Source organism: Lissotriton vulgaris, chromosome 5 (assembly GCF_964263255.1).
Source record: "Lissotriton vulgaris chromosome 5, aLisVul1.2, whole genome shotgun sequence".
Classification (NCBI taxonomy): domain Eukaryota; kingdom Metazoa; phylum Chordata; class Amphibia; order Caudata; family Salamandridae; genus Lissotriton; species Lissotriton vulgaris.
Window position 1 is genome coordinate 77,987,424 of NC_141693.1, and position 21,833 is coordinate 78,009,256.

General features: G+C 47.0%; 1 protein-coding gene across 2 annotated transcripts in view; it reads left to right on the forward strand.

Annotated features, from left to right (window-relative positions):
* The window catches only part of LOC147710240 (E3 ubiquitin-protein ligase TRIM39-like), a 540,222-nt gene that overhangs the window by 130,231 nt on the left and 388,158 nt on the right, over positions 1 to 21,833 (forward strand). The window contains exon 6 of one of the 2 annotated variants that reach the window (XM_086920912.1): positions 16,999 to 18,072. The exons of the other annotated variant lie outside the window; for it this stretch is intronic. Coding sequence (XP_086777038.1) covers positions 16,999 to 17,507 — 509 coding nt within the window. The 3' untranslated portion in view covers positions 17,508 to 18,072. Of the gene's footprint in view, positions 1 to 16,998; positions 18,073 to 21,833 lie in introns of those variants that run through there. 2 annotated transcript variants of the gene reach the window in all.

A 21,833-nucleotide genomic window follows, 5' to 3' on the forward strand; every position in this document is an offset into this window, starting at 1 on the left:
ATGCCCCTTTGTGAATTCGTCAGTCCTACCCACTCCCCACTGTTTGGTTATTTGGGGGGTAGCTCGCATGGTCCGCCCAGGAGACTACCCTTATGGAGGACATATGCTCCCCGCTCATGGGCCATTTAGTGGAAATAGACCATCTGGTCCGTCCAGGAGGCTACCCTAGTAAATGGAAGTACATCACTCGGTCCGTCCAGGATGATACCCTAATGAAGGAATATATGTTCCCCTTTCGATCGATAATCTCGTTCCACCCCGGACCATTTATTGGAGGGAACTCGTCTGGTCCGTCCAGAAGTACCCCCTAGTGAAAAGGACACATACAAATATGAAGTGATCACCGTTCCCTACTAACAGAAAGCTTTAGCTCGAAACACGCTAAGGAAGAGAAAGAAAATTAAAAAGAAATCAGGCTAAGTCAGTAACCCCCTGATGAGCTTTTGACTTCACTAAAAATAAGAAACATTAGAAATAGTTCGTAACAAGAAATATAAAATGGTGAAAAGTTTGAAAACAGAAATAGCCACGAGGCAGCTAGGCTTCACTGCCTATTCCTGCTCCCAACATGTCTGCCTCATTTCCCACCACGCCCAAACAACGGTCACATGAAATAGAAAACAATCCAATAGGTACCTACCCCCATTCCGGAAGCTCCCGAAGTGCAACAGGTCCGCGGTTACGCCCATCCGGAAGGCGAGGCCTCGAGGCACGAGGGGCTCGCCTGCTCACGGTCAGGAGGAGATGATGTTGGGCAGGCGGTCCAAAGAATGGCAGAGTCCTCTCCTTCTCTCCTCCTCTGCTGCCCTGCAGGCCGCGAGGGGGGGGGGGCTGTCTTGCCTCAGCCACCGACTACCCCCCCCCTTCTGTCTCTCGCCTGGTCCGACCCACGAAGAAGGCCGAAGCCAGGGGCGAGAATGGCGGCAAGTCAAGTAGTCCCACCACATGTCAAATTCCTGGATAGTTACAGGTAGTGCCGCCACATGTCGACGCCTGGACAGCTCCAGGTAGTCCCGCCGCATGTCAAGAGAAAAGGGGGGGCTGTCTTGCCTCAGCCGCCGACCACCCCCCCCATCTTCAATGGCTGGCACGGCCAATATCGAAGCGACGGAGCCGAGGAACGGCGCGGGGTCGCTGGAAGGGGGAGGTGACGCGAACGAGCCTCCCCCACCTCCCTCCAGGTGGAGGCTTCCAGCGACACCCCAATGCTCTTACTTAAAGAGGGTCAACATCAAAAAGCGGTCTTCTGCCCAGGACGGGCACACGCTCCATGCCTCCTCTCCTCGACCTTGAAGATTCTATAAGAGCCGGGGGGCACCCCGATCCCTCCTCATGGGCGCCCCCGCCCCCCTCGCCGGGAACCACGACATCGGTGCAACTCCTGCCGGCACCAGCCTCGGATTGGAAATGGCTAAAATGCAGCCACGGCACAGACTTGTTCAGTTCCGAAGGAACGCCAGAATGACCCGGTAGGAAAATTGTTGCCGCCCTCCCCCACTCTTTGACTCATGGTCCATATTTTGTTAGACTGTTAACCACATAGCACAAACGTTTTTTGAACTGTCAACGGAAAGTTCTGGGCCAACCATGCGAGACTAGAGACATCCTGACTGTGCTGGAACTCGCCTGACCCCACCCCAAAAATGGCGCCGACACAAAATGAAACGTATTTGAATAAACTTTGTTGCACCCTGATTGCGCAGCTTGTTGCCCCAAGATCTATATGCAGTCTTTGGATAATGAAAGTAGATATGAAGGATGTTGAGTATGTGCTTGGATAATGAACTGACTTAGGGTGGGTACTAATTATGATTTGGAAAATGAATTGGTGTAACTTAGATAAAGAATGAGTATTGGATAATGAATTTATGAATTAATTAAAACTGAATTCTTGACATGTATCATGCTTGCTCTGTAAGGAAATTCTATACGATTTTATTGCACTGCTGCACTTTATGTAATGAACTGCCACCAATTTCGTTTATTAAAAGTATTTTGAAAAAGAAAGCATGGCTGTAGCAGTTGCATTAATGAGTTTTGGACATCTTACTACTGCAAGCGAAGAATAAGTATGATGAAAGAAGTAGATCAAAAGGGATCAGGTATTTAGCAGCTCCATTATGTGTCACAAACAGCCGGAAAAGTATTTTAGCCGCTCTTACATCAAGACCACAGAAATGCCACCTGACCACTACCTTTGCATCCAACCAGAGGGGTTATGACCAAATAACTCATGTAGATACGCAGATCACTGATGATTATCTATCTGACGTTGCTGGTCCCTCTAGGCTTAAGCGCCGATATGGTAAAAAAATGCAGTACGCGGAGATGGGTCGAGTATGTGGTAGGTAAATACATTCTTGGACTACTACATGCGGATGTACTTTGAATGCTGCCCCCCCCACCCCTTCTTTTTCCCTCCCTTCTGCAGGTCACGTCAGAACGTCGGCTGAAGTGTGGAAGAGCAACGGTCGGACCACCGACGAAAAGGGAAAGAGGGAATATGTGTGTAGTCGTTATAACGATAGGTTTTTAAAGAAAAGACGTAGACTTAACATGACTGTTCCTCCTTAGGACATAGCGACTGAGAGGATGGACCGACATAGAAACTGGACAGGTACTGAATGACGAAAAATTGACTAGAAATGACGTGTTAAATAATGTAACTGGACGTTTGACTAGGTAGGGAAAGGACAAAGAAAAATTATACGGGTAAGGGTTGCCACGGCATCACCCGTCTAGGAAGTTAGAAATGTTGCTGATGTTCAAAATGCACTACCCCCTTTCTCACACTCTTATAGATATAGCCAAGCTGTCCGACTGTTCTCCCGACCAATACTTGCCGTTGCCTCAGCCTGGAGAACTTCCCATCAAAGGAGGGAACAGAGAAATGGTTTAAGATCCAACCATGGGTAACTAGCACGACCAGGTTAACTTTTGATCGACCAACTGAGGTGTGAGTATTGGCAATTGGGAACGCTCGCAGACGTGGCAAGCGAGAAGAAAAAGGAGGGAAGGGTAGAAAGAGCTAAGCACATAGATAAATAGGATAGTAAAGATACGTAGGATATAATATGAATTCTGTTGGCCACCTGTTGTTTTCTGTTTTGTTGTGAATGTCTTGTATATGTGTAATACATGTGCCGTCTTCCCTGTCTGAGTTTGTGTGTGTGTAACGTGCGAATTTACGTCTCCCCTCTGTCTGTATCTGCATGTTACCTGACCTTTGCTGTTCCGTGTTGTGAGCGCGCTAAATGACCTATCCTCGTACACGTCTCTCTTCTCCTTCTCTCTCTCTCTCTCTCTCTCTTTTTCTCTCTCTCTTTCTCTACATGTCATACGTGTACAGAATGGCTCGTTTAGATTGCGGACGACTCTCACTCTCTATGAGAGTCTCCCTATTTTCTCTCCCTCTTTTTGGTAAAACTGTACCCCACCGGTACCAGTCTGATTTGCTACATATTGAACGCGAAGGTGTTCAGCGAAATTGACCGAAACTAAAATGACTGTATCTCGCCATGTTACTGCCTCTCCTTTCTGCAAAATGAATGAACTTGAATTGGCTGAGAAGGAAAGGACAGGTAAGACGACTAAAGTCCCCCAAATCTGGCCATTTATAGGGGAACTGTATGTCAATGGCACCTTATGTCTGTTCTTCAGAGACGAACGCCAACGTCTAGATTGAACCCCCAATGCCCAGATTGCCCCGCCCCCCTTTTTGCACCCAAGCGCAAGCGCCCGAAGCATCCCCGCCCCAATCTTGTTTTACCTGACTGTCGATGACGGTACCCCCGCCCTGTCTAAAAATGTTAGCCAGTCCTGAAGGGAAATGCTCCGTAATGTTGGATATGATGTAATGCATAGTTGATGGGAATCTCATTTATCCTCACTAGAGTTATAAACAGGACAATGAATAAACATGCCATAAAATCAGTAGGAATGCTGACACATGCACTGCTTGGTAATAGGACCTCTGACTGTGACCAATGAGCGTATCTCCCAAATGCGTAGAATTGAGGGAAGAATTCACATGCGTAGATGTTTTCTTCTGCCATTTCTCTAAAACCATGTCTTGTACCTATTCAAAGATTCACGATCACCGAAGGAGATGGGTCAGATGCGACATACAGCCTGACTGCAGATCTTGGGACACGTGTGACCTCGACCAAAGGTGGAGCCGCAGAGCAACAGGATACGGGACGAGACCGCAATTTCAACGTGGAAAAAGAAAAACGACGGGCCGCCTTGAAGCCCTCCGTCTGCTAACCCACGTGTGCCTGGAGTCTCCGTCCCCCTTCTGTGGGCCCGATTGATGGGCCTGCCTGCTTGTTATCCTTTGCTCCCTTGGTCCCTTTTGCGTGTCCCAGGAACTCTGACCCAACTCCCTTCTCTCCCTCTCTATCAACTATTTGAACCACACTCACCCTATTCCCACGTGACTTTTTGCCAAAGGAAAGAACTGCATTCCACTGGGAATAGGTACTGCCACAGAACTATGGGTGCCGAGCATAAGGCGCCACCAATCGGATTGTTTAGGGAACAGGACTGTGGTCTAACAGCAGAGGACTGACCGCACCCTGTAACACGAAAGGATAGAACTGAGCTGGATCCATAGCTCCACCGCCGGTGCTCAACAGCGCCAACGAGAGTACACGGACTAGAGCCTACCAGTGATGGCTCACTGATAAAAAGACACTGGGACGAGGAGATCATGTGTATTGAACTGAATTCCGCTCTCAACTACCTGGTCGAAACTGTTCATTGGTCACATTTTTAAGTTAGAAAGATCCATGCTATGTAGTGCGTTTAATTGTCAGGAACACAATGAAAATGTAATTTCCTATGTACTGCATTCTGCCCATCACCTTAACTGTCTATGATTGTACGCCGAATGCTAGTATCGACCAAATGCTAATTCATCAACGATGCCTGTCTACCTGTAAATCCATCAATTGCAAGAATGACTGCTGCTATGTAAAAAGGGGCGACTGTGAAAGTTGAAGAAATTGATGTACATAGACAGCATTCATTCCCCTTCTTCTCCCACTCCTCTCCCTGTGAGCACCATGAATACCGTAGACCATTGACCGTATCACCTTGCCAGTAAGAGCCCTTACCCATATGCGTATGTACAGCCATTCTAGGCACCATGGCCTTTTTTCCCCTTGGAATCCCCGGCTTCCCTCCTGCGCTATCCTAAACCCCCTCTCCTATGCGTAGGCCATGAAACCCTCTCCCCCTGTGCGACCCCGCTGCGAAAGGCAACTCTCCTGCTTGACCCGCACAAAACCCCCCATTCCCTCTTGAAGAGGCATCCTTCGCCGTGGCTGACGTAGCCCTCCCCAGCTGCACCTGACTGCCCCCGCTCTCTCATGTACTGGTCATCAGATCTCTCTCTCTCCCTCTCTCTCTGCGTGACTCTGTCCCTGTGTCCACCCTGGCTACCCCTCCCTTCTCCTCACATGGGCAAGTCATAAACCTTCTTCTTCTACAAGGCCCTGTCCTTGAGAGTCACGGGCGCGCCTGACCAACACCTCCTCCCCTTCCATGAATGCCCCTCTGTTGACAAGCCTTCCCTCCGCGCTCGATTGCCCACGCGGCATGAATACCACTCCTTGATGACCCCTTCCCCCGAGTCCGGCTGACTACACATGTCCGAGGCCATCGCCTAAGCCAGGAGATACCATTTACTGCCCCTATTGTATGAAGTCACTCCTCCTCAAGAGATCCACTATTGATCCTAGCCACCCCACCCCCTGGGCTATGGTCAGGCGTACACATCCTACGGAACGCTCAGCTGCGTGATTGCCCCCCCCTCTTATCAGCAGGTCAAAGGGTCCCCATTGTGAGCATGTGTGGGGTAGGATCAACACGAGGATTATAGGGATGTCTTTCTTTTGCGTCATACTGTCCTGATTGTGTTATCAAGTGTTCTGTAAGGTATAAAAACAAGAGTCTCAGCTCACTTGTTAGAGCACCTCCCGAAAGACACTGTGTTTCGTGTCCGAAATGACTGGCTCTCCTCATGAGAAATAAACTCTGTTCTTGATTCCTGCTTCCAGCGCCCGTCTCTTTATTTGGCAAATATTCAACATGGGAACTAAGAGGCGGTTTGCGCCAGCGGCCTGGGCATCGATAGGATTACGGGTTCGTTTTCAACAATTGGCGTCCCAACGCGGGGTCCATCAGTGACATAGGGTTCGGTAAGAGAGATCCAGACGAAGAAGTGAACGTCTAAATGATCGGGGCATGCCTGCCTTGAGAGGGCCCTCGCCCGGCTGCCGATCGACAGAACTTCACCAATTCTGAACGGACCTCTCTTGAGTGACCTATTGTCCTGACTGGAATCCCACAGGAATGCTACATGGAGTAAGAGAACGATCGGGCGCTGGAGGAGGAAGTCGAAGAACTGTCCGTATGGTCCGGTCCGGGTAAGATTAAGTAGGGTGTTTTTACGCCTGATTGGTAGGGTGGCTCTATCCACCTGATTGATTGATTGTTTGTATTGAAAGTCGGTATTTGTATACTGATATTTGTTTGTATTGAAAGTCGGTATTTGTATACTGATATTTGTTTGTATTGAAAGTCGGTATTTGTATACTGATATTGTTGGTATTGGTTCATTTAGCTTTGAAGGCTACTTGACATATTGGTTCTCTTCTGAGAACGAGGCATTCTCTGTTTGCAAACAGCGGCGAATAGGAACGTCGTCCCTCTTTGCAGATAGAGAAGGGTAGGTAATGCAGACTTTTTGTCCCCGTTGTAATTCGTCATGCCTACTTTTCTCCCCACTGAATTGTTTGAAGTCGATTAATAATCGATTGTTGCTCTTTGAGATCTTCCCTGTCTACAAACTGAGACGAGTAGAAATATTCTGTCTTCCTTTTTGGATAGCGAAGGGCAGGTAATGCAGACATTTGTCCCCGTTGTAATCCGTCATGCCTGTTTTTCTCCCCACTGATTGGTTGGTTGCCTGGACATTGTTGTTCCAGGAATTGTTTCGTTTGAGGTATTTTCTGCCTGCAAACAACGTGGAATAGAAATATTCTATCTAGTCTTTGCAAGTAGTAAAGGGTAGGTTATGCCCCTTTGTGAATTCGTCAGTCCTACCCACTCCCCACTGTTTGGTTATTTGGGGGGTAGCTCGCATGGTCCGCCCAGGAGACTACCCTTATGGAGGACATATGCTCCCCGCTCATGGGCCATTTAGTGGAAATAGACCATCTGGTCCGTCCAGGAGGCTACCCTAGTAAATGGAAGTACATCACTCGGTCCGTCCAGGATGATACCCTAATGAAGGAATATATGTTCCCCTTTCGATCGATAATCTCGTTCCACCCCGGACCATTTATTGGAGGGAACTCGTCTGGTCCGTCCAGAAGTACCCCCTAGTGAAAAGGACACATACAAATATGAAGTGATCACCGTTCCCTACTAACAGAAAGCTTTAGCTCGAAACACGCTAAGGAAGAGAAAGAAAATTAAAAAGAAATCAGGCTAAGTCAGTAACCCCCTGATGAGCTTTTGACTTCACTAAAAATAAGAAACATTAGAAATAGTTCGTAACAAGAAATATAAAATGGTGAAAAGTTTGAAAACAGAAATAGCCACGAGGCAGCTAGGCTTCACTGCCTATTCCTGCTCCCAACATGTCTGCCTCATTTCCCACCACGCCCAAACAACGGTCACATGAAATAGAAAACAATCCAATAGGTACCTACCCCCATTCCGGAAGCTCCCGAAGTGCAACAGGTCCGCGGTTACGCCCATCCGGAAGGCGAGGCCTCGAGGCACGAGGGGCTCGCCTGCTCACGGTCAGGAGGAGATGATGTTGGGCAGGCGGTCCAAAGAATGGCAGAGTCCTCTCCTTCTCTCCTCCTCTGCTGCCCTGCAGGCCGCGAGGGGGGGGGGGCTGTCTTGCCTCAGCCACCGACTACCCCCCCCCTTCTGTCTCTCGCCTGGTCCGACCCACGAAGAAGGCCGAAGCCAGGGGCGAGAATGGCGGCAAGTCAAGTAGTCCCGCCACATGTCAAATTCCTGGATAGTTACAGGTAGTGCCGCCACATGTCGACGCCTGGACAGCTCCAGGTAGTCCCGCCGCATGTCAAGAGAAAAGGGGGGGCTGTCTTGCCTCAGCCGCCGACCACCCCCCCCATCTTCAATGGCTGGCACGGCCAATATCGAAGCGACGGAGCCGAGGAACGGCGCGGGGTCGCTGGAAGGGGGAGGTGACGCGAACGAGCCTCCCCCACCTCCCTCCAGGTGGAGGCTTCCAGCGACACCCCAATGCTCTTACTTAAAGAGGGTCAACATCAAAAAGCGGTCTTCTGCCCAGGACGGGCACACGCTCCATGCCTCCTCTCCTCGACCTTGAAGATTCTATAAGAGCCGGGGGGCACCCCGATCCCTCCTCATGGGCGCCCCCGCCCCCCTCGCCGGGAACCACGACATCGGTGCAACTCCTGCCGGCACCAGCCTCGGATTGGAAATGGCTAAAATGCAGCCACGGCACAGACTTGTTCAGTTCCGAAGGAACGCCAGAATGACCCGGTAGGAAAATTGTTGCCGCCCTCCCCCACTCTTTGACTCATGGTCCATATTTTGTTAGACTGTTAACCACATAGCACAAACGTTTTTTGAACTGTCAACGGAAAGTTCTGGGCCAACCATGCGAGACTAGAGACATCCTGACTGTGCTGGAACTCGCCTGACCCCACCCCAAAAATGGCGCCGACACAAAATGAAACGTATTTGAATAAACTTTGTTGCACCCTGATTGCGCAGCTTGTTGCCCCAAGATCTATATGCAGTCTTTGGATAATGAAAGTAGATATGAAGGATGTTGAGTATGTGCTTGGATAATGAACTGACTTAGGGTGGGTACTAATTATGATTTGGAAAATGAATTGGTGTAACTTAGATAAAGAATGAGTATTGGATAATGAATTTATGAATTAATTAAAACTGAATTCTTGACATGTATCATGCTTGCTCTGTAAGGAAATTCTATACGATTTTATTGCACTGCTGCACTTTATGTAATGAACTGCCACCAATTTCGTTTATTAAAAGTATTTTGAAAAAGAAAGCATGGCTGTAGCAGTTGCATTAATGAGTTTTGGACATCTTACTACTGCAAGCGAAGAATAAGTATGATGAAAGAAGTAGATCAAAAGGGATCAGGTATTTAGCAGCTCCATTATGTGTCACAAACAGCCGGAAAAGTATTTTAGCCGCTCTTACATCAAGACCACAGAAATGCCACCTGACCACTACCTTTGCATCCAACCAGAGGGGTTATGACCAAATAACTCATGTAGATACGCAGATCACTGATGATTATCTATCTGACGTTGCTGGTCCCTCTAGGCTTAAGCGCCGATATGGTAAAAAAATGCAGTACGCGGAGATGGGTCGAGTATGTGGTAGGTAAATACATTCTTGGACTACTACATGCGGATGTACTTTGAATGCTGCCCCCCCCACCCCTTCTTTTTCCCTCCCTTCTGCAGGTCACGTCAGAACGTCGGCTGAAGTGTGGAAGAGCAACGGTCGGACCACCGACGAAAAGGGAAAGAGGGAATATGTGTGTAGTCGTTATAACGATAGGTTTTTAAAGAAAAGACGTAGACTTAACATGACTGTTCCTCCTTAGGACATAGCGACTGAGAGGATGGACCGACATAGAAACTGGACAGGTACTGAATGACGAAAAATTGACTAGAAATGACGTGTTAAATAATGTAACTGGACGTTTGACTAGGTAGGGAAAGGACAAAGAAAAATTATACGGGTAAGGGTTGCCACGGCATCACCCGTCTAGGAAGTTAGAAATGTTGCTGATGTTCAAAATGCACTACCCCCTTTCTCACACTCTTATAGATATAGCCAAGCTGTCCGACTGTTCTCCCGACCAATACTTGCCGTTGCCTCAGCCTGGAGAACTTCCCATCAAAGGAGGGAACAGAGAAATGGTTTAAGATCCAACCATGGGTAACTAGCACGACCAGGTTAACTTTTGATCGACCAACTGAGGTGTGAGTATTGGCAATTGGGAACGCTCGCAGACGTGGCAAGCGAGAAGAAAAAGGAGGGAAGGGTAGAAAGAGCTAAGCACATAGATAAATAGGATAGTAAAGATACGTAGGATATAATATGAATTCTGTTGGCCACCTGTTGTTTTCTGTTTTGTTGTGAATGTCTTGTATATGTGTAATACATGTGCCGTCTTCCCTGTCTGAGTTTGTGTGTGTGTAACGTGCGAATTTACGTCTCCCCTCTGTCTGTATCTGCATGTTACCTGACCTTTGCTGTTCCGTGTTGTGAGCGCGCTAAATGACCTATCCTCGTACACGTCTCTCTTCTCCTTCTCTCTCTCTCTCTCTCTCTCTTTTTCTCTCTCTCTTTCTCTACATGTCATACGTGTACAGAATGGCTCGTTTAGATTGCGGACGACTCTCACTCTCTATGAGAGTCTCCCTATTTTCTCTCCCTCTTTTTGGTAAAACTGTACCCCACCGGTACCAGTCTGATTTGCTACATATTGAACGCGAAGGTGTTCAGCGAAATTGACCGAAACTAAAATGACTGTATCTCGCCATGTTACTGCCTCTCCTTTCTGCAAAATGAATGAACTTGAATTGGCTGAGAAGGAAAGGACAGGTAAGACGACTAAAGTCCCCCAAATCTGGCCATTTATAGGGGAACTGTATGTCAATGGCACCTTATGTCTGTTCTTCAGAGACGAACGCCAACGTCTAGATTGAACCCCCAATGCCCAGATTGCCCCGCCCCCCTTTTTGCACCCAAGCGCAAGCGCCCGAAGCATCCCCGCCCCAATCTTGTTTTACCTGACTGTCGATGACGGTACCCCCGCCCTGTCTAAAAATGTTAGCCAGTCCTGAAGGGAAATGCTCCGTAATGTTGGATATGATGTAATGCATAGTTGATGGGAATCTCATTTATCCTCACTAGAGTTATAAACAGGACAATGAATAAACATGCCATAAAATCAGTAGGAATGCTGACACATGCACTGCTTGGTAATAGGACCTCTGACTGTGACCAATGAGCGTATCTCCCAAATGCGTAGAATTGAGGGAAGAATTCACATGCGTAGATGTTTTCTTCTGCCATTTCTCTAAAACCATGTCTTGTACCTATTCAAAGATTCACGATCACCGAAGGAGATGGGTCAGATGCGACATACAGCCTGACTGCAGATCTTGGGACACGTGTGACCTCGACCAAAGGTGGAGCCGCAGAGCAACAGGATACGGGACGAGACCGCAATTTCAACGTGGAAAAAGAAAAACGACGGGCCGCCTTGAAGCCCTCCGTCTGCTAACCCACGTGTGCCTGGAGTCTCCGTCCCCCTTCTGTGGGCCCGATTGATGGGCCTGCCTGCTTGTTATCCTTTGCTCCCTTGGTCCCTTTTGCGTGTCCCAGGAACTCTGACCCAACTCCCTTCTCTCCCTCTCTATCAACTATTTGAACCACACTCACCCTATTCCCACGTGACTTTTTGCCAAAGGAAAGAACTGCATTCCACTGGGAATAGGTACTGCCACAGAACTATGGGTGCCGAGCATAAGGCGCCACCAATCGGATTGTTTAGGGAACAGGACTGTGGTCTAACAGCAGAGGACTGACCGCACCCTGTAACACGAAAGGATAGAACTGAGCTGGATCCATAGCTCCACCGCCGGTGCTCAACAGCGCCAACGAGAGTACACGGACTAGAGCCTACCAGTGATGGCTCACTGATAAAAAGACACTGGGACGAGGAGATCATGTGTATTGAACTGAATTCCGCTCTCAACTACCTGGTCGAAACTGTTCATTGGTCACATTTTTAAGTTAGAAAGATCCATGCTATGTAGTGCGTTTAATTGTCAGGAACACAATGAAAATGTAATTTCCTATGTACTGCATTCTGCCCATCACCTTAACTGTCTATGATTGTACGCCGAATGCTAGTATCGACCAAATGCTAATTCATCAACGATGCCTGTCTACCTGTAAATCCATCAATTGCAAGAATGACTGCTGCTATGTAAAAAGGGGCGACTGTGAAAGTTGAAGAAATTGATGTACATAGACAGCATTCATTCCCCTTCTTCTCCCACTCCTCTCCCTGTGAGCACCATGAATACCGTAGACCATTGACCGTATCACCTTGCCAGTAAGAGCCCTTACCCATATGCGTATGTACAGCCATTCTAGGCACCATGGCCTTTTTTCCCCTTGGAATCCCCGGCTTCCCTCCTGCGCTATCCTAAACCCCCTCTCCTATGCGTAGGCCATGAAACCCTCTCCCCCTGTGCGACCCCGCTGCGAAAGGCAACTCTCCTGCTTGACCCGCACAAAACCCCCCATTCCCTCTTGAAGAGGCATCCTTCGCCGTGGCTGACGTAGCCCTCCCCAGCTGCACCTGACTGCCCCCGCTCTCTCATGTACTGGTCATCAGATCTCTCTCTCTCCCTCTCTCTCTGCGTGACTCTGTCCCTGTGTCCACCCTGGCTACCCCTCCCTTCTCCTCACATGGGCAAGTCATAAACCTTCTTCTTCTACAAGGCCCTGTCCTTGAGAGTCACGGGCGCGCCTGACCAACACCTCCTCCCCTTCCATGAATGCCCCTCTGTTGACAAGCCTTCCCTCCGCGCTCGATTGCCCACGCGGCATGAATACCACTCCTTGATGACCCCTTCCCCCGAGTCCGGCTGACTACACATGTCCGAGGCCATCGCCTAAGCCAGGAGATACCATTTACTGCCCCTATTGTATGAAGTCACTCCTCCTCAAGAGATCCACTATTGATCCTAGCCACCCCACCCCCTGGGCTATGGTCAGGGGTACACATCCTACGGAACGCTCAGCTGCGTGATTGCCCCCCCCTCTTATCAGCAGGTCAAAGGGTCCCCATTGTGAGCATGTGTGGGGTAGGATCAACACGAGGATTATAGGGATGTCTTTCTTTTGCGTCATACTGTCCTGATTGTGTTATCAAGTGTTCTGTAAGGTATAAAAACAAGAGTCTCAGCTCACTTGTTAGAGCACCTCCCGAAAGACACTGTGTTTCGTGTCCGAAATGACTGGCTCTCCTCATGAGAAATAAACTCTGTTCTTGATTCCTGCTTCCAGCGCCCGTCTCTTTATTTGGCAAATATTCAACATGGGAACTAAGAGGCGGTTTGCGCCAGCGGCCTGGGCATCGATAGGATTACGGGTTCGTTTTCAACATGGCTGCATTGTGGTACTACTACATTGTGGCCACACTACATCTCCCACAATGCTTCAGGGCATTCCCTGATGTGCAACAATGGCATGACTATGGGACATTATGGGAGCCTATATGGTCATGGACATTCATAGGGGACAGGGTCGAAGTCGCATGCCACCTACCTTGGGTGTCTTGGGTGGGGCGGGATGATTCCAGACGTGTGAAGCCAATGCACGCCTCCCTCTCAAGGGTGTCTTTGACCTGGTCCTCCAAGGCTGTGTTAGGAGGGACTGTAGGTCCGCCACCTCCAGGGCCCGATGCCTCTCCAAGGCGCTCCGCCACCTTCTCTTTGGCACGACCTCGGAGGTCGTACCATCTTTTTTTAAGTTCGTCTAGTGACCTATCGGCCACATCCACAGAGTTGACGGTGGAGGCTATTCCCTGCCAGTTTGGCGTGGTTGGCCACCGCCCCTTCAATCAAATGTTCGAGCTCCTGCTCTGAAAATTTGAGCTTCCTCTTCCGCCCTGTGGTGTTGCTGGGGCCAGGAACAGGTTCCTCTGACATGGCAACAATGTTGTTGCAGAGTACAAATCACCAGTAGAATAGCAGCAGCTCTCCCACTTGCTCCCTCAAGGTCTGCCTCACTGTGGTGAATGGGGGTGGGAACTGGCTGCTTCCTGGTTGTGATGTCATCACTGTGCTCGAAATGCGACTTCCCGTTTTCCGGATCTCGCGATTTTGCGATCTCGCAATTAGCGATATCGCAAATAGCGATATCGCTATTTGCGAGATCGCAATCCCGACGCGGGTAGCCGGAAATAGCAATTTTTCTGCAATTATCGTTAATCGCAAACGGAATTTGTACCCGCGTGCTAATCGCATTTTTTTATCGCTAATCTTCATGAATTCAGATTTGCGATTTCTCAATAGCGATTCGCAATTTTTCGCTATTTGAGAATCGCAAATCCCGTTTTTCATGAATCAGGCTGTAAGTCTTAAAAAATGCAAATAGAGTCACAGAAAACAAGGAAAAGACCGATAATAATAGGTTTATATGTGCGTGCAAATCCTGTACAAAATTCCAAGTTAATGCACGTGTTTACAAAAAACACAATGATTCATAACGGTCATTGAGACCTCCAGGAATAATGGTGCCTAAGTATTTAATCCAAAACGTTTCTCTGCGTGCTAACGAAACATTGTAATCTATTCCTGGAGTCGATTTTTTCTAAGGGATGGTACGAGGTGTTTTTATACATTGCCACATGTTCTCAATGGTTCATTTGATCGGGATATCATGGCACACTAGAAATGATAACTTCTCTAGATACGATTTGGCAACTATATACGTGGCGCGTTGTATGTTTGGGTTGTTATCAGTAGTCTCTGGGGTACCAGTGCACGGACAGAGAGGTATCAATAAAGTTACTATTGAATAGCCCTTCCTTTTTAAACCGCACACGTCTTGACGTACGCACGCCCGACAGCGGTCACGAGGATTCCTTTCATTCTTCGTCTCTCGGAGCAAGTCACCAGTGAGCTACGAGCGGTTTCACAATTTTGATTTCATTTTAGAAACAGACTTCTCAAATCTGTTTACATACTGGTCCATGTTTAAATGACACCTCATTACTTTTTTAGAAACGGAGCGCATATTCTCTGCCTTTCTGTAAGATGCCTCTGCACATGTAGTTCACTGGGTGTTTCTATAAGCTGGAACCGTCCCACGTTAGTGTAACTTTGATTTTGTTTGGGTTTGTGTAGAGTCCAAATCTCGTATTTCAAAGCATTGGTGGTAAGCGCAGCATGGTTATGTCTAGCATACACTGATTCTTTTTGATCGACAAACTGGATTTATTTCGGTTTCCTTGTCTGCAGATATGTATGAATCAACGCGGACAGAAGGTATACCACGGCAGTTGATGGTGGTGGACGCACGTGTTAGCCCCTCTTGCTCGGTTCTCTCACAGCATGAATTACTCGTAGGACAGTGGTGTCACTGGAATGCAGCAGGTTTTGCCCCTCACACCCCTCTTTACACCCTTGATTTCTTTTCTCCTTTACATATGGTGATAAACTTTGCTTTAACTTCTACTTATTTTCCTGTACTTTATTTACTTTGTTTCATTTATGGAGTTTGCAAATCTAATTTTTTGTACTTTCTATTGATGAATACATGGAACTGACAATGTTCTCATTTTTACTTTTGCAGTTCCAAACGGAGGCAGCTATCAGTTGCCCATCTAAAGCTCTTTATAATTGTTATCTAATCACATGTAACCCTGAAGAAGGGTTATTTAACCCGAAATACATTGGGTCGCCTTTTAGTTTCCATTTGTTAGCATCATATTGAACACTGAAATTCTACTTATTATTTGTTATCACAAATGTTTTTTGCTCAAACACATTTGTTATATTCAAGGATGAAATAAGAAATACATTTTGAGAAATTATTTTGGTGTAAAAGATTTACTGCAATTATGAAAATTGAGTAAAGAAGATATATACGCTGAAGACTTAGGGACATTAGCTGTGCACTGAGTAGGTTCGGATTTTCTGTGTCCTCGCATAGGTAATGCATTATGTGTTCATGTGTGGTGTAGTGTAGTTTGGTCCATCTAGGGTGTAGAGTAGTATGACTAATGTGTGGTAGTGTGGTGTAGTGTAGTATGCATCATTTGTAATAGTGTGATGTAGTGTAGTATGTGTCATGTGTGTTAGTGTATTATGTGTCATGTGTGTTAGTGTATTGTAGTATAGTTTGGGTCATATGCGGCGTAGTGTACTATGTGGTAGTGTGATGTTGTGTAGTATGTTTCATATGTGGTAGTGTGATGTAGGGTAGTATACTTCAAGTGTGGTAGTGTAGTGTAGTATGTGCCAAGTGTAGTTTGGTTCATGTGTGGAGTAGTGTAGAATGCTTCATGTGTAGTAGTGCGGTGTAGAGTAGCATGGGTTAATGTGGTAGTGTGGTGTATTGTAGTTTGCCCCAAATATGGTGTATTGTAGTATGCTTTATGTGTGGTAGTGTGAGTTATTGTAGTATGCTTCATGTGTGTTAGTGTGTTGTAGTGAAGTATTGGTCATGTTTTGTAGTGTGGTGTTCTGTAGTTTGGTTCATGTTTAGTGTAGTATAGTATGCGTCATGTGTGGTAGTGGAGTGGAGTGTAGTATGCACCATGTGTGGTAGTGTGGTATAGTGTAGTATGATGTATGGTGCAGTGCAGTGTGTAGTAGAATGTCCTGTCTATGTAGTGTAGTGTGCTGTTTAGTGTAGTGTGTGCTCTAGATGAATGCACTCTTTAATGCAGTGCAGAAGTGACTCGCACAGGAAAGAGCGATGGGTGGGATGAGGTGGGGGTAATGGAAGTCGACAGACGACGGGATAAGTAATATGAAATCAATAAAACCACGTACCTTGCGCTCGCTGCATCGCTGAGTCAGCGATGCGGAGTGCAAAAGCGAAGTGGTTTTATTTCATATTTCTTATTCCGTTGACTTCCATTACTCCCCACCACACTCAGCCCCTGCCCCACTGCTTTTACCTGTGTGAGTCGCAACTGGTGTAGTGAGCAGTCTAGTGCTGTGCGCTCTCAAGCACAGCATGCTCCTTCGAGATGTGTTTTAAATTAAACACATGTAAAACAGAAAGCAGCAATTACAGCCTTTATTTGTGTCATTAAATCTTTAATTATGAATCTCTCTCTCTCTCTCTCTCTCTCTCTCTCTCCCTCTTTCTCTCTCTCTCTCTCTCTCTCTCTCTCCCTCTCTCCAGTGATGGTGACTCTGGATCCTGACACAGCTTATCGTGAGCTCTTCCTCTCTGAGGGGCTGAGACGTGTAAGTGACATATACACAGCACAGCGCCTGCCGGACAACCCCAAGAGATTCACCATCTACCCCTGTGTGCTGGGGAGTGAGGGGTTCACCTCCGGCAGACATTACTGGGAGGTGCAGCTGCTGGAGGAGGGTAGATGGTGGCAAGTGGGGGTCGCAGCAGAGTCTGTGAACAGGAAGGGAGGGATCACATGCTCACCTGAGTTGGGAGTCTGGGCTGTGTGTTGGGTTAATGATCAGTACAAGGCTCTCACCTCCCCTTGGACCCCTCTGTCCCCTCGTGAGAAGCCCCTGAAGCTGGGGGTGTACCTGGACTACGAGGGGGGGCGGCTGTCCCTGTACAATGCTGACTCCATGGAGCTTCTCTACACCTTCCTGCAGGCCCCCTTCACAGAGAGTGTGTTTCCATACCTCAATCTCTGTGGAGCGGAGATGAAGCTGGTGTGAGAGCCGCAGAGAGCTTCAGCCCCTCACCCCCCTCCCACCCCCATCACAGTGATAGCAATGTGGCCGGAGCACAAGCAGTAGATTTCTTAATGTATAGATGTCAGCAAACTCTGATGTGAAGAATCCACCCTTCTGCTGTCGAACCCCAGTTTAAACACCAACAATACAAAGAATCTTCTTCACAATCACCCTCCCACATGGTGACATGATATCCAGAAGGCTCACTACATATCTCTTTGTCTCTGTAGAATTCTAAAATGTGTATTTCATTGACATGCGGAGCTTTGACAATAATATCTCACATTATAGCGCAGCTCTAGGAGTACTTATTAAAAGTATGTCCTTAGAATCATTCCTGCCCCTGCAACAGTGCCATTAGTGAACTAAGGCAAAACAGTTGTCACGTGAACCCCAGGCCGGCTTTAGAACAGTGCAACCAGTGCAGCTGCGCCTGCGCTGACCTGGGAGGGGTGCTGCATGTGGAAATATTTTTTGATTTTAAAAGCACCTGTTGTTTTCTTGTGTTCAGCAGGTTTCAGGCAATAATAAAAAAACATGGCAAGATAATGAAAATGATTAATGTTTCTGCTAGAGGGAGATTGAGGTTTTCTCTAGTGGCAGTTTTGACTCATCATAAAGTAGCACAGAGGGCTAATATGCCTGCCACAGAAAATGCGTACATGTAGGTCACAGAACAGTAATCCTCATTGGTTTGTGTAACCGTTCACATAGACTGATTTACACACATAAGACTCATTGCCTCTGTATAAAGTGTGTTTGGTGTAAAGTGCTTTGATACCCTAGGGTTAGTATGAGTAGCAGTATAAAATAAAAGTAATGCGTGTGACGCAGGGGCTGTGAAGAGATGAGTGCCACTGTTGGAAGGTGGGAGTAAGGGAAGCTTTAGAGACGGTGGTCATGGGGAGGGGCAACAAAGACAATTGTCAAACCAGGTACATCTAACTCTAAAGTCGGCCCTGCCCAGATTCATAAAGATAAAGCAACAGTATAGTCCATTAAATCAAACACAATAGCTATGTGTATCACTGGATTTCTAAACTCACAGATTTGAAGGTGCTCCCATATGCAATGGTTAAGAAAATGGAGGATCAGTGAAGTCAAATTTTTACCTAAGATCACCCAATATGGTTAAGCAGGGAAGCCGTGATTAATCCAGGTTTTCTGATTTCACTTTGTACATTTCAGCCACTAAAGGGGTTTCTATTTGTCTTTCCTTTTTACCTTAGAATCTGTGTTCCATCATTAGTGAATTAAGCTGATATTTCTTTGCCATGGTTCACAACTTCTTTCCGTTGGCAGTGTCTTTGTAACATGTGAGCATGACAAGGCCAGTGAAGTTATATCACAATACAGAACTATTTTCTAAACATTGCATTCCCTAAACTCTAAAGATTCCATCGCAATTACAGACCACCATTTGTAGTTGTTTTCTTGTGAAACATTTGCCCTGATGCATAAGCCTCTACTGTAATTTATGAAAGATGTATTGTGCAAAGATATGCAGACTCTGAATACCATGTACTCATTTTATATTTCAGCACACATACAACTCAACATCAGCCTCCCGCAGTGCTTTCATGATCCCACAAACATTTCAAGGATGTGCTGACATATTAGGTAGAATTATCTTGTGTTTACACATTTCTTTCAGATGTTATTGTGGATATACGAGCCATCCTATATTAAAAGCAGAATCTATTTTTGTCATGAAATAGATCAGCAGTTATATGTGTGACACTCAGAGGCAAACCTGCCTTTCAAGCCAACACCACGTGCATGCTGGGAGTGAGAGGACAAGGTACTTAATAGAAAGCAACAAACCACATGTCCCAAAATGCAAAGTGATATTGATACAAAGATCGGGGATTGAGAGGGCTCACCAGGAGTGAGGTTTTGAAACCAGGACAAACACACCAGAATGATTTTGCTCTGAGTTTTAAATGCTGCTCCCGGGAGAGCAGAAATGATGTGTAGCACCCGCTACCTCTTCATACCTTTGGGGGTTTAGGGGTTTCTGCTTCTTAATATCCGAGTCTCTGCTTCATGGAGATTGGATGTAATTCTTGTCTCTTGAGTAAGACGTGGGCTGAGTGTGTTCTCTTTCAGCTTTAGTGTCATGGCATCCATTTATAAGGTAGCTCAGTAGGTTGACGCACATAATCGAGAGGTCACAGGTATCTTGGCAGAGCCTACTCCAGATTTCTAATGATTGCACTGTATTGTAGCATTTATATAAACCTTCATGCTGTTACCAATAGCTGCAGCTGACGTCACTCTGAAATGGACCACCAAGGCCTAAACATTAATTTAATATCATTATGAATTCTGGGACTGTCGTTTTGGTTTACTTCAGCACATATATTAACATCATCAGGTTAAAATGGTTTTGCTGCTGATAAATTAATTTTGCAGGCCAAACATTTTACAAAAGCATACTAAACAGATTCATTTACAATACTTTAAATATTTTCAGGAGTGCTATGGCAATCTGGTGTAACTGAACTCAAACTATAACAAAGAGAGTAGTGAAGTCGAGCAGTTAAAGACTTACTTAAGGAGACCGTATGGTTTAAATGATTGTCCAGTCAGTTCTTTTACTCGACAAATGAAAAGTACTTTAATCTCAAACACACGACTCAGGACTGTACGCAGAAAATAGAGGGGGCAGAAAGATTCACTTGGTCATACTCTTGGAGGGAGCAGGGTTGGTCCATAGGGGGAATCAACCAATGAGGACTAAGGCTATCACTGACTCTCTCAGTAGGGGATATTTTGCTGTCTCAGTGATTGTGCAGTCGGACAGTTGTGAACGAGGACAGGAGGCTGAATAGGACATGGTCCTCAGGCTCTCAGTGTTCTCTTTGGATGTGTAGATAACCCCCCCCCCCTTTCCTTCTGGTATGGGCTGTGCCAGTGATGGAGCTGTAATGGTGTCAATGTCTGTGGTGGTCCGTTCCTGCAGGGTCTCCGCTCACACTATACCTTACTTGCAGTTCATTAGAGGATGTTCCCGCTAGACTCGCCTGGGGGCGCCACTCCACTAGTGCACATGCTCACACACAGCTCCTGCGGGCAGCCAGGCTGACTGTCTGTGTCCTGCGGTGAGCACTTACCTCTGTGGGTGTCCAGTTGCATACTACATGCCTCCAGTCCTAGTGAGGGGGCAAGAGAGAGAGAGTGGTAGAAGTGATCTTCTTGCTTTTAGGAATGATCTTAAAACGTGGCTTTGTACTAAATAGTTCTTTTTCCCTTTTTCTGTCTGCATTTTAGTTGTTGTGTTGTTGCTTTACCTGCTGATATTCTTCGCCAAAGCGCCGGGATGCTCCTCGGAGTAGCCGAGCGCTATAGAGGAAATAAATTAACATAACATAACATAACATGGTGACAGAGGAGGTGAGAGAGAGCGAAAGAGTGTTGAAAGTGGAGGGGAAGTAAGGGAGAGAAAGAGCGAGAGAGTGGTAAAAGTGCAGGGGAAGGGGAGAGAGAGCAACACTTTGAGGGGAAGAGAGAAGCAGAGAGCAATTGAAGAGTGTAGAGGAGAGAAAAGGAGTAAGAGAGATTCACTGGGTGGAGGAAAGAAAGGCAGAGAGAGGAGGGAGGTGGAGTACAAAGAGTGACTTCAATTGAGAGGGGGAAGTGGTGGGAGACTGATTGTGATAGAGAAAGAGGGAGGAGGGTGAGTGTGAGAGGAAGGGATAGGCAGATGGAAATAGGAGAGAGAGAGAGGCTGCCAGCAGTCAGTCTGCTTGACAAGTGTCTGCTCAGATTAAGGCGCTGCACGTCTGCGGGTTGTCCGGTTCCCACCACCTGTGATGGACTGAGGTGAGCTGGGCCCTTGGGATCTACATTAAGGACACTATGCTTCAGACCTGCCCAGCTGGACCCTAAGGATGAACAGGTGATTAATCTAACGCCTCGGTGCCCCTGCCTGAGGATCATGGCAGCCCCGCTAATTTTCACCACAGCACAGGAAGAGACTCACAGATTCCTGTTAGGGAGCCCAAAAGCTTCCTCAATGTTTCAAGTATCGTCTAGTTGTTGGTGGTTCTAGAATAGGATTCCTAGGCTGAGGTATTAGCGCTTCGTGTTGAGAGGAGAAGCCCAAACTCGTTCCCAAAGAGATGCAACAAAAGGGAAAGAGTTGAGTGTTAATGTGACAGAATTTTCACTTTCTCTGACTGTATGAATAAGATCCTTGGACTCTGGGGGCTGAAGTTGGGCTACTTCGCCCCCAATGTTCCCTCTAATTTGTGTTTCTCATGTGCGGCAATAGAATGTTTGTGTGCACACTTTTCTTGCTTGTTT